At 36.3% G+C, this 12728-nt stretch overlaps 1 protein-coding gene and 1 pseudogene across 1 annotated transcript; both read right to left on the reverse strand.

Annotated features, from left to right (window-relative positions):
* Positions 1-276: 276 nt before the first annotated feature.
* Positions 277-6411, reverse strand: LOC145581283 (uncharacterized). Its single transcript, XM_081638316.1, has 8 exons — positions 6215-6411; positions 5401-5867; positions 4840-4985; positions 4474-4722; positions 3285-3419; positions 2515-2697; positions 1226-1387; positions 277-793 (listed from the first exon to the last, which is right to left on the reverse strand). Exons 2-8 carry the CDS (start codon positions 5786-5788, stop codon positions 374-376), a joined length of 1683 nt encoding a protein of 560 aa, XP_081494442.1. The 5' UTR covers positions 5789-5867; positions 6215-6411; the 3' UTR covers positions 277-373.
* A 3810-nt stretch (positions 6412-10221) lies between these two features.
* Positions 10222-12232, reverse strand: LOC145594661 (H/ACA ribonucleoprotein complex subunit 4 pseudogene; annotated as a pseudogene).
* Between the last annotated feature and the right edge of the window lie 496 nt (positions 12233-12728).

Here is a 12728-nt window from a genome sequence, read left to right on the forward strand (position 1 = left end):
CAAACTAACGGAGTAAAATTGCAAGCCCTTGTATTGTTTTTACTAAGTTAAGAATTCTTCTGCGAGGCCGTGATGTACTTTCCTAATTTTTGTTTTCATTCGTCGTTTTCTCTTTTACTACCATAAAATCAACTATTCAAAGTTAGTTGACACCCACACCCTTAGAGAAGCTGGACTCATGAGATGACAAATGCCTGTCACCATGATATAATAGAGATTAGAGAAGTCCTAACCGTTATGATGATGAACACACCATTTTTAAGGCAGCCAAACAGGAAGAAATCACTGAAAATTGCTGAATTAAACATCATAATAATTTATACAGAGTACAGTACAACGCCGTTTCCTTCTGCTCTTACACAAGTAGAGCACCTCAATCATCAATTTTCTTTCTCAATGATGGTAGCTTCATCTTGGTAGCATGAAATGCATTTGTGAAAATTTGTTGTATGAATCCATGCCTAGGTTTCTCTATTGTAGTAATCAACCATTCATAGTCAGTCAATGCTGATTCAGATAATGGCTCCAAGAATTCGCATTTATGTAAGATGTCAGGCGGTGGAATTCCAGATATCAGATTTGTGGTCAGCTTTGGGGCGCCCTTGGGAAGGACTTCAGAAGGTACATTTTCTAAGGCAGATGGCAATGAACCAGGATAAACTCCTTGCTTAAATGGAAGCTCTCGAGCAGGTTGTAGGCAGAAGTCTAACCACTGATGAATAAGTGGAGATGGCCCTCTGATTCGCCCTCCAAGTTTTTCCATTGGTGGGCATTTAGTTGTAGCTGGCACAGCCTACATCGTTGATTTGTACAAAAAATTATTATCAGAAGATTACACATAGGCAACTTTTTCTGCGACAGATTTGCAACAAAATCACACTATGGTCAAAATCTTAGAACTGACTGAACATTGGAATACAAGATGACTTATATTAGCAATTAAGTCAAAAGAACAGTATGAGGATACATAAATCTACTTCATGCTCAAGTCAATTAATAAATAATAGCCTCTCCACCCCCAAATAATCTTCTTGTTAACCATTTGGGAGGTCTGAAAAGTATTCTTATTAAGCATTAAGCTAAGTAAACTTGAACAATCAGCAAGCTTAAGAATAAATGCCATAAATCAAATAGGGAGTTTAGTTCACAATAGGCAAACCATCACATTTCAAATAGATATTAAAAGTTAGGATACTGTTCTAACATAATTTTTGCAGAAACATACCCACAGATCTGCCCATAAACTGGCTCCTGACGTTGGAGCAATAACTGCAACATTTGACATTCGCTTGGCAGCAGGAAGGATGTCACTACTCCATCCTACAGCCACCCAAGTATCACCTACACTGAATGCCTTCAGATAGTTTTCGCTGTCAAATAACAAAACCTGCATAAAAAAGTGACGCAGCATGGAAAGTGTCAGTGATACTATCACACCAGAAACACCATTCTTCAATAACACAGCAAAAGGGAAAATAAAGCTACTCCCTCCTCCTGGAAATAACCAATTTCATGTGTACCACCTAGGACGTCCAGAAAAATAGCTGTCATATTTCCTAACTTTGTGATTGTTTGTAATTAGTTTTTACCATTATTCAGTAATAGGAAGAGTACGAGAAACTGAGAATGGTCCAACTGTCACAATTCACAAAGGGTCTTTTGTTTATGATGGCTCAGGGGAATATGACTATTATTTCCAGGTGAGGGAATATGTTCCAAGATGCTTAAAAGCAGCAGATCACAAGCCAATTATATATAGAAGAAATCAATACAACTTCCTTCGAAAGAAGAATAGGTGAAACAGAATCTTAAGAGTTGGAGCTTATAAAAGGCCTCAAGCTACCTTTGACATACTGTACGTCTGTACCAATATCCTAATGCCTATAATCAGGATCCCACCTAGGATAAAGTTGGGTGTAAATCCAGAAATGTATGCAGCATTGTAGCCTTGTTTAAAATTGTAAGGATTCCCCTTCAGTATTCCCCATGAATGCAAAGAGGCTGATTTGTTACACCCTTGATTTGGAGGCCAAATTAAAAGGCCAACTACTTCACAGCAAATAAGAAGTAAAGGACAAATTAACGATAATATTAAACTTAGTCCATAGTTAGTCAGAATTGAATTGTCACCAGTACAGGATCTCGAATCGTGAAATTGCAAAGAGTATATTTCTAATAACAACAGCTTCTAATTTCCCCAAAAATTCCAATTCCATCCGACATGATCTCTTAACAGTAAACTGCTCTAGTCTACAGAAAACAATGTTTAAAAATTTTAAAAAAGGGTGAATTACTAAAAAACACTTGGCAATTTTAAAAAATATTTTTATAGTACAGGTTACATTGTCATGAACTCATGATGCCCAATTGCCCATAACCAACTTTATCCAATTATCCATTTGTTTCTTTTTCCACACGTAGTACATAGACTATATACTGGCTCACCATTAACAAGAATATGCATCATTCATTCAGCATTACCCACCAAACCAAGTGTTCACTTTCTTTTAATACCTGTTTTGCAAGTAGAGAAAGATTCTGCTGTACAGCACTCATCCCGCCAGGAATCTCTTTCCTGATGTCATTAGTATTGTAAGATGCTCCCATATACTTCAACACAGCTCCTATAACTTCTCTAGGTGAATCCACCATAGAAATCTTTCCTGCAAGCTCAGGACGCCATAAATCTTTCCAATCCTGCAACGGTACTCACTGTAAAATAGCTATAGCACTGAAAGCTGAGAGTACTAGCAAAAAAAGGGGAGGTGGGCAACGAGGAGAATTGAGAACATTCAGTTGAAATACTCCAAGTGACAAAATAGCAAGTATCAATGGACAGTATTTATGCATGAGAGAGTGGCAGGGCATGCTTATGACATGTTTTGAATGTGTATTTCTAGTATTTAGAGAATGTTAGAGTTCACTGTGGGAGCCTGAATTATTATTTTACAAGCATGCCATTTTAAATCTGATAGTTAATGTTATCCCTCTACCATATGTTATTAGTTTTCCTGGAATTTTAGTATAAAAATGCAAGTTATAACTCATAAGTGGGTAATTTTTTTCCTAATCAATATCTTGGCTTAAAATCAACACAGCTTACAGACTTCAACTACTACAGCAAAATCCATGATAGAAAGTGATGCAGATTCACCAGCATTTCTTTCAGTAAACATCACCCTGTACACCCCCCCCCCCCCCTCCTTTTCTTTTACAGAAGCGTAGTATACTTGTTTTCAATTTTCATGATGAAAAACTGAGCAGTTAAATCCTTCGAAACTAACCTCTATTGGAGCAAGTCCAAGCTTGTCAAATTTGCTCTTCTTGTATGCTATTACCATGCTTCCCCATCTATATGGTACTGCCCATATTCTACCTTCAGGATCGATTTTCCCTTTGTTATTCCTACGCAAGAAAACCTACAACTACGTAAGTGAATGTAAGCAATGAAAACATGAGCAGGCCATATACTCTTATGTGTGCACAAAAATTCATCCCCTGTAAAAATTAGTGACAAAATAAATACCAGGAACTTCCAAAGAAATAATAATAAGCATGCAATCTGTCATCCTACTGACCCGTACAGAAGGAAGATGCAACTCGTGCAAGTATCTGGGCAAGAATTTTTTTCAACAAGATTTCTTGATTAAGTAGTATTACCAATCTCAGAAAATATACAATACATTAGGAATTCCCTTCTTGAGGAGGGCTTCAAAAAATCATAGATACTAATAAAAACACAAAAAATCCAATCCTGTGCAACAAACATCCTGCTAAATAAGAGGAGAAATTTAGAGGAAAAATCTTCAGAGCAGCCTCAAATCACCTAACACATAAACTATCTATATATATTTTAATGCTTTGTTGTACTGCAGCCCATACAGTGGCAAGATGTAATACTCGGGTTAGTTTAGAATTAGTTTGAACTCATTCCCCCAAGCATTACTGCTTTGGTGGAACTTGATTTGCAATGAATCCTTTCTAATTTTCCTCTCAACAACAGCATCAGCAACAAAGGCCTCAGTCTACACACAAGTTGGCTGCTCTGAAGATTTATCTCTCATCAGTAATATACCCTAATTTCTTTAAATGTACTGGTATGATCATGTAGACAATAAACAGTCAAGCAGCACGATGATCTAAAAAAGTAAAAGTCAACCAAAAATTAAAAAACAGTTCAGAAGAGAATCTTTGCAGAAGTGTGTTCATCTCTCCATATATTTGATCTATCATTTCCTCTTTGTTAGACTAATATAATACAAATAATAGTAAGAGGAACACAATAAGCATGAAAGAAAAGTGCAAATGTTATGTCATGCTAGTCAAAAAGCCAAAAGTATCTGAAAACTGCCCAACTCAAAGACTCAAACATTCAACAACTAGAAGAAATGTATGAAGGAAATGTGAATTCTCTTTCAAGGTTTCTGGAAAAACAACATAACTAAAGATTTCCCAGCTAAAGCATGCCTCTACCTTCCACTTTGCTGAGAGACCTTTAAACCAATCATGATCCTCAGCCATTTGCATTGGTTCAATTATAGACTTATTGATCAACAGATCAAGCCAGGAGTCACCAACAGTAATGAGATCAGCTGTGATAGCAGATTTTGGAGAAGCATCTACTTTGCTTATGGACCTTGAAAGTTCAGAATAAACATCTTCAAGTGTTCCACGGAACTGAACACTTAGCTTTAATCTCTTTCCTTGAGACTGAATGAAATCCTACACGTTTAAAATGTATGATAAGCGATCTACTGTTCCAAATAGTACACGGCAGTTGTCAACTGGGTTTGGGGGAGGGGTACCAGTGCAGCCAGATTGCTAAACAAACCAACAGACCTTGATCCAGGCAGGTGGTACAGAGCCTTGTAGAGCAACAACTCTCAAAGGGACAGTCAAAGCATATGTTTTGGATTTCCATTTTTCAAATTCTTCACGCTGCTGTTCACTGTCCACATTTTGCACAGCTCTTTCTGAAACTTTATCTGGATGCAAAGATACAAATTCATGTCACCTTTTCACGCTTTTGAAATAGCCATCTAATAGCCTACAACATCTATGCAGCTGTAGTTTCCATAAACTCATTATCAAATAATATCTACAGCATATATCTATTTGGTATCCTTTTTATCTGGCTCAAATGCAAGTATTACAAGACAAGACATGGAAACTATTATACATAAAAATAATTTGCAAACATGTCGAAGTCTCAACGCTCAAGGCAGTTTCTATAAGACAACATATAATGAATACATGCATAAAGGATTATTAGAAATTTAACATATGCTAGTACAGTAAGTGCAAGTTTGCAACATCAGCAATTAGAAGTTTGAGAAGTATATAATTATAATTATAATTAAAATCAAAAACCAAAGGAAAACACCAAGAATTAAAAAGCACCTTCAGCAATGATTTCCTCTTGAAGTGGTGGACATGTAGCAGGATCAACAGCAGCAAGTGCATTAGATGCCTTACTAAAAAATGAAAAGGTAAAGATGCCAAGAGCAACCAACATCAACGACGAGGTAGAAGCCTTAACAAATGCCCGAGGCAATTCGAACCACAGGCATTCTTTGGAAGAGGTAGACACTGATAAACTCACATCCAATTGCCGATTTGATGAAGCATTAATCATAGAAAAGCTAAGGCTCTTGTGAGGAAACACAATAGTAGGCCGACGGCAAGCAAATGCAGGATATAGGCAATTCAAGGGTGGCTTTACTAACTTCATTGTTGAATCCACAGGTAATAACTTTTCAATGCAGCCATTATTTGAGAATAAAGCCATCAAAAACTTCAATACTCATACAGGATTTGCAATGCACACTTTAATCCAATATTCCAAATACAAGATTTCACAATAACCTCTGCAATGATATAAAACAATCAATTACAGACCCAGAAAAAATACAAGTTCAAGTTCACTTTTTTTTTTTTTCTAATTTACCAGAATTGTGGGAAAAAAAACCCAGAAATCACTATTTCGTTTAATCTTTCAACTCAATTCAATGCAATTTGCAACTACCTCTTTTATTTTCGGCAACAATATACAATTCATTCTCATGATTTCACATTTTTATGAACTACGGAGTACTAATTTGAAGCATAAAATGTAAAGAAGTGGAATTTAATCGAAATTCATAATTATTCCATCTTTATGGCTATAAAATTAAATACCCAAGAAAAGAAAATGGAGGAAAAAACAACGGATTACCTTCAACTCTACTAAGAGAGTTAACAATGGAGCTTCCAATAATACGGAGTAGTTTGCTACTAAAATTCTTCAACTTGGGTTAAATTTTGAAGGGCAAGAGAAATTAGTTCAATTAATCGAACGATTTGTTAAGATATTGGAGATGATACATTGATACTGATATTACAGTACAACCCAGTCACTGAATCACTGATACCAGCAATGGTTTTTACAATTTTTTATTCTTCCCCTATCCCACTACCTCCCATTTTATTACTTTCGCCGCGTATGAAAAAATGGAGCAAATATTTAAAAGGAAGTATTTCATAATATTTTTGTAAATAAATCAATAACTTATCATTTCCCTAACATATGACACTTTTGCCAACTTTTTTTTTTTTTTTTTTCCAACTAGCCTATCATTTTCGTAGAGCTTGACTTTATTTTTTTTGGTATATCTATAAATCTATAATTGTAATATAATGCTAATGACAGTGATTATGTTATTGAAACTACAAATTTGCAAATAGTTCTAACTTCTAAATTTATTTTTAAGATGTCCACAAACAAATCCTACAACTTAAAATATGAATTTTCTCTTAAATAATCAAGATTTTCTTTCAAAAAAAAAAAAAAAAAACAAGTAGATAAAGAGAATAATAACTATTAAGTGTCATTTGGTTGACAAAAAAATACATAAAAAATTAAAATTTCTAGAAATTGAAATTCTTTTGTGGTGTTGGGTTGATAAATTGGCAGTACTTTGGGTACACCTCTCCTAGTTGATGAGTGCACTGCTTCACAAACTTGATAGCCCTCTCGATACCATATATGAGCTTTGTTACTCTCCGGGGTCACGGGGTCGAACCATCATTCCAAAATGTTCCACTTCTCACAAAATGGGAGAAGTTAATCACCTAAAGAGACCTAGGTAAGTGGATTTTGTCATTACAATTTTCACTTTGCATGATGAACCAAACACTATCTACCATTTCCTAGGAAATCATTTACATAGGAAATTAAATATCCAATAAATTTGCAATTCCTACATTCAACCAAATGAACCCTTATTTTTACTTGATACGTAATTTTTTAGAAGTTATAAAGTTACTTTAAGATAATTTTGTTGAGCTATCTAATCATGGACTCATTGCTAATTTTGAAATATCACAGTCTCCAATGATCTACAGAGTATTTTGTAATTCATACAAACCCAAGCCAAACCGAGCCTTAATACCAATTCTTGGTAAGGGTTTGTAGGGGGAGCAAGCCCGAAGAACATAGTCCTAATGGGACTCCATGCCAACTTGTCAAACACAAGAAAAAAGACAATGACTTAGTGATTAGCAGTAAAAAATCAGTGCAATTTTGTAAGATTAGATACATCTAAGTTTTAGGCAAATCTTTCAAATGTTTACCCAGAAATTATAATTATATACCATTGGTGTATACTATACATCATTCAAATTACTTGTTTATTGGTACATAGACTATGTGCTACATAATGTTTTGACAACACCAAAACTTAAAACCCATAATTTTGTACAGTTTCTCTAGTGAATATTGTATGAAAAACTGTACAATATCATGGTAACTAGAGAAACTGTAACTATTGCTGTGAAAGGTTTGCCCAGGATACATTGCCTTCTGAAACTTCAACCAACCTTTGTACGTAAGGGGAAGGAAACCATCCTGTCTTACCATTGCATTCGCCATTGGACCAGCCACCAGGAATCACCTGAATAGAGGCAAACAAAGCACAACACCAAAATCAAATTGGTAATCATTACAGTAATATGCATGACTGCATGTACTGATGTACGAAGTGACTGAAATTAAACCTCCAGCAATTGAAGAACATACCTGCTGAACCACGACAATATCATTAGCTAGTAGACTCAACTCCCATTCAGCTTGAGCATCGAATGGGTGTACAACCTGTGAAATAGATAAGATTAAACAAAGAAGACGTCAAAGAAAAAAGAAGCTTAGGGAAGACACAGCCTAAAATGAACATATATAGTTTTTGACAGAAGATTATATAAACTAGTAAGTTGAACTTTGAACCTCTTGACATTTTCTTTACCGAAATCCAATTAAAATTCAAAGTAAAGACTAAATTTGGTGGAGATGTCAAATTTAAATAAAAAGTGGTAGTTGTGAAATTCTCAGCTGAATTTTTAAAGTTCACTCCAAATGAAAAGTAGCTTAGGAAACTATACTATATTGTTCTGCAGAGGATGCATTTAGAACCATTGATAATAGTTGTAAAGAATATCAAGTGTTAATGCTTCAGTTTCTCTTTCTTCTGCATAACTACATCTATATTGAGGAGATACATTATTGGGGATTGTTGGGAAAAGTTATTTTGACAAGTTTAGCAATCTTACTGTTGCAACATAGCATGCACCATCTTCTTGTTCAATGTAATGCTCCTTGCTTCAATTTTAATGGCTCTGTGTAGCATCTTCTGGCAGTGATGAGACACACAATTGTTCCAGTTGAATCATCTAAAATACCAGAATAATTTACAGCAAAGATCAAGACACATCTTTAACTAGCATGTAGCATCATGCATCAAATTTTCACACGGTAAACAGAGGTAAAAGCAAATTCAGAATATATATGCAAGTTAACAACCAATGGGTGTCACAATCAACAAGAGAAATTTCCAGGATCATTTTACCCTCAACAGTACAAAGCAAATGAATGCAAAAGAAAGAGATAAATTACATACCTCAGGAAGAACCTTTTTCCAACATAGCAAGAACATTGTGATGGTGTAAGATCTTTCAGCATTCAGCTGCAAGTTACAACACCCAAATACATTACCACAATCATTTATTAAGAAATTTAGAAATTTCTGACAGGCTAAACATACAAGTCTTACTAGACTACAGTCTACAGGAGTCCTTTTATGCTTTCTGATGGAAGTCAATCAAAATCTTTAGCTGATGATAGGTGCAGGATCATAATTAGGGGGTCACATCTGTGACAAATTAACACTTGACCTAAGCCTTAATTCTTAAAATATAACCTAATATACACTCATAGCCTCAAAAGCATTCTGATGACATGTTATATCTATCAGTAAAATACAGAGGCATTAAGTTATGTCATGCTCCCAGCAGCTACTGAAATACAAAAATCCAAGTCTGCACGGGCAAGGGCAAGTGTGGCTTCTATCAATGCAACTTTGCCCATAGCAAGAAACAACTCCATATATGAAGTAAAATACAAACGTCTTGTGGAAACAAAGATCAGGAAAAGCAAAATGCACATGAGATTCATATGGAGTAAACAAGAAAATTATAAATATCCCCCACTAAAATTACGAGGGATCATGATGAAATATGGAACTAATATCATGACGATAAAAAGTTTAGAGGCACAAATCAGGTCTGTTACAGCAGTGATTCTCATATGAATAATTAAAATTACAATTTGTATCTAAGAGAAAGAGAGGTCTTACCTGCAGCAGACTCAGTGTTATCATCATTTTTCACGGATTTCTCCTTATCTGAATACTCAGGTTTCTGCTCATCCTTCTTTAGAATGCAAACCAAGTCTGTCTAACAGCAATAAAATAGTGGTATGTTATACAATTCCCCTAACCATCACATCTCTTTTACCTTTGTTCAAAGATGGATTTCAATTTTCAAGACAGAATGATGAGGCCTTATGTTCAAAGTTTTACTCAATTTTCCCATACCCAAGTACCTGAGCTTAAAAAATAACAGCAAAGTAGAATACTTGCATATTCTAAAACAACATTATGATTCTTATTTCTAAATTCTAATGCAGAGAAACTGGAAGGAACAGCAAAAGCATTGAGTAGACTGGTACAGAGCATGACTGAAACATAATCAGTTATTACTCAAAAGAATTGTCCAAATACTTAAATTTATAGACTGTATCTGTATGTTCTTGATCATGATTGTCGCGTTGAACATCACTGCAATAGGCTACAACATACAAGCAATCATGAAATTAAGGTGAATTGCTACTGAAAATGAAACAAGGGAGCATGGAAAAAGGTAATATTATCATAACTCAATAAGTAAAAAGGCCCACTTCAAGGCCACAAGAAAACCCATTCAGCAAGCAAAATCTTAACTGCAACAAAGTTCTGCTGGAATACATTCAAATACTACAAAATTAACAAGCTTAAGATACCTAGAGAAGAAAACAATACGGAGTAACATACAATTCTAAGGGCTATTTCCATCAAAACTGTATTCTTTTATTCTTGATCAGCATCTTTATCCTTCTTTTTCTTCTTTTCCTTCTTCTCCTTCTTTTTCTCACTTCGACTTCCATCCTCTGTATCAGCAGCAGCATCACCGTTTTCCACGTCCTTGCTCTTCTTCTTCTTTTTTTTCTTCTCGGATTTCTCCTCATCAGTTGACTCTGCCTTTTCTTCTTTATCCTTCTTTTTCTTTTCCTTCTTAGACTTGGACTTCTCTACATCAGGAGTAACAGGTTCATCAGCCTCCTTCTTCTTCTTTTTCTTCTCTTTGACTTCCACAACTTCCTCTTCCTGAACTTTAATCTTCTTGACATCACCAGCAGGACTAGCATCAACCTCCTCCAATTTCCTCTTTGACTTCTTCTCCATCTTCTCCTCTACTACCACATCTTCTGCTTTCGCTGGTTCAGCTGCAGCAGCAATGCTAGCAATCATGGAATCTCCACCAGTAGGAAGCACCACATTCCTCGCCCACTCAGCAGGAGTCTGCTCATTTGGCTTACCATGCTTGTCCAGCTTGCCCTCTGCAATCAGCTTCTTTTTCATCAAAGCCCTAGGCCCAAGCCCCCATTTCCTGGGATAAGTATCCCTATCCATAATCACCCTCTTAATCTTGGCAACAATCCCATGATCGCAAGTAGCCATGACAGCAGTAGTCATCTCCGCAATCCCCAAAGCAATAGCTTCTCCCTTAGTAGTCATCAAAACAACCTCCTCCCCAACCTCAACATCATTCTCAAACCTAAGCAACCCCGGAATCATCAACTTGGCACCATAACAAATTGCATTGACAGCCGAATCCTTGACAACAAGCCTCTTGTAGCTAGTCAAAACAACCTCCAACGGCATAATAACCCGCCTCAAATAACTCTCATCCCTGTAATTATCATACATCCATTGCGCATCCATGACATCGTGCATTGTAACCATATTATTCTTCTCCCCCAAAATACCGGAACGCACCCTCCTAAGCTCCTGCATATGTCCTCCCACACCCAACAACAAACCCAAATGAACACAGAGTGTCCTGACATAGGTACCAGCCTCACAACTAATCCAGAAAACAACCAAATGCCGGTCGGCATCGTACTCAAGTAGCTTACTTTCATAAATAGTCCTAATCCTAAGTTGCCTTTTAACAGCAGAAATCAAAGGGGGGCGCTGAAATACGGCGCCGGTTAAGGTTTCCAAAGCTCTAGCAACTTTAGCAACATCAGGAACAGCAGAATGTAATCTAGCAACACAAACATACTCTTTTCCAGCACCCTGTTGAGATTTAACTAAACGGGTTGCTCTTTCAATACAAACAATCAAATTCCCAGTAACCTTAGGATCTAAAGTACCAGAATGACCAGTTTTTTCTACCCTTAAAATGCGCTTAATCCAAGCAACAACTTCATGAGAAGAAGGATTAGCAGGCTTATCGAGATTAAGAATACCATACCTTATGTATTCGGCAAGAGGTCGCTTCAATGGTGAATACCCAGATGAAAGAGGGGTGTAATGCCCAGTTCTAACATTCAATCTGTCGTAGTTTTTCAGGAGAATTGGCCACTGAGAAGTGTCGATTGATGGGGTGAAACTTTGGGGTTTGATTAAGAAATCAGTGTCGTTTTGGGGTTCTGAGTCAGTCGTTTTGGGGGTGTCAATGACGCTCTTGCTCTTCTTCTTCTTCTTATCTGAGCGAGAGATTTCGACGTCCGCCATTGTTGAGGTTTAGAGGAAAGAGTAGGGTTTCGACTTTGGAGGAGAGAGTAGGGTTTTGCTAGGGTTTGGCAGGAAGAAGACGGAAATTAACATCGAGTTACTTCTATTTTATGTCATTATTAAGCGGGCCGACCCAAACCCGTATAATTTGCCCGTCAAAAAACAACTAAAATTAGGTAATTATGAGATTTATATATACGATAAAAAATACTCCGTAGTCAAGTTGAATCGTCAATTAGAGATATTAATCGTTAAAAAAGTGTGTTGAACTGTTGATAATAGAATGATATCAAGTAAATAAAAGTGGAGGAAGTAGTATATTTGTTCTAACCTCGCCCAAAATTAAATGACTTAGGATCAAGCCCAACTCAACTCATGGCCCAAGTTTTATGTCAATGCCCACCTAAAATTGTTTTGGGCCGATAGGGCGAGATCATGTGTTATCAAGTTTGGTTTTATCCCTAATATAACTCTTTAAATATCAATAATATTCACCGTGTGAATTTCCGTGCATGCCCCGCCCCTATTGCTTTCAAAGACAATTTTGTCCTTGCTCTAACTCCTTCCTCCAGGTCTCGT

The sequence above is a fragment of the Chenopodium album genome, chromosome 2, assembly GCF_948465745.1.
Source record: "Chenopodium album chromosome 2, dcCheAlbu1.1, whole genome shotgun sequence".
NCBI lineage: Eukaryota > Viridiplantae > Streptophyta > Magnoliopsida > Caryophyllales > Amaranthaceae > Chenopodium > Chenopodium album.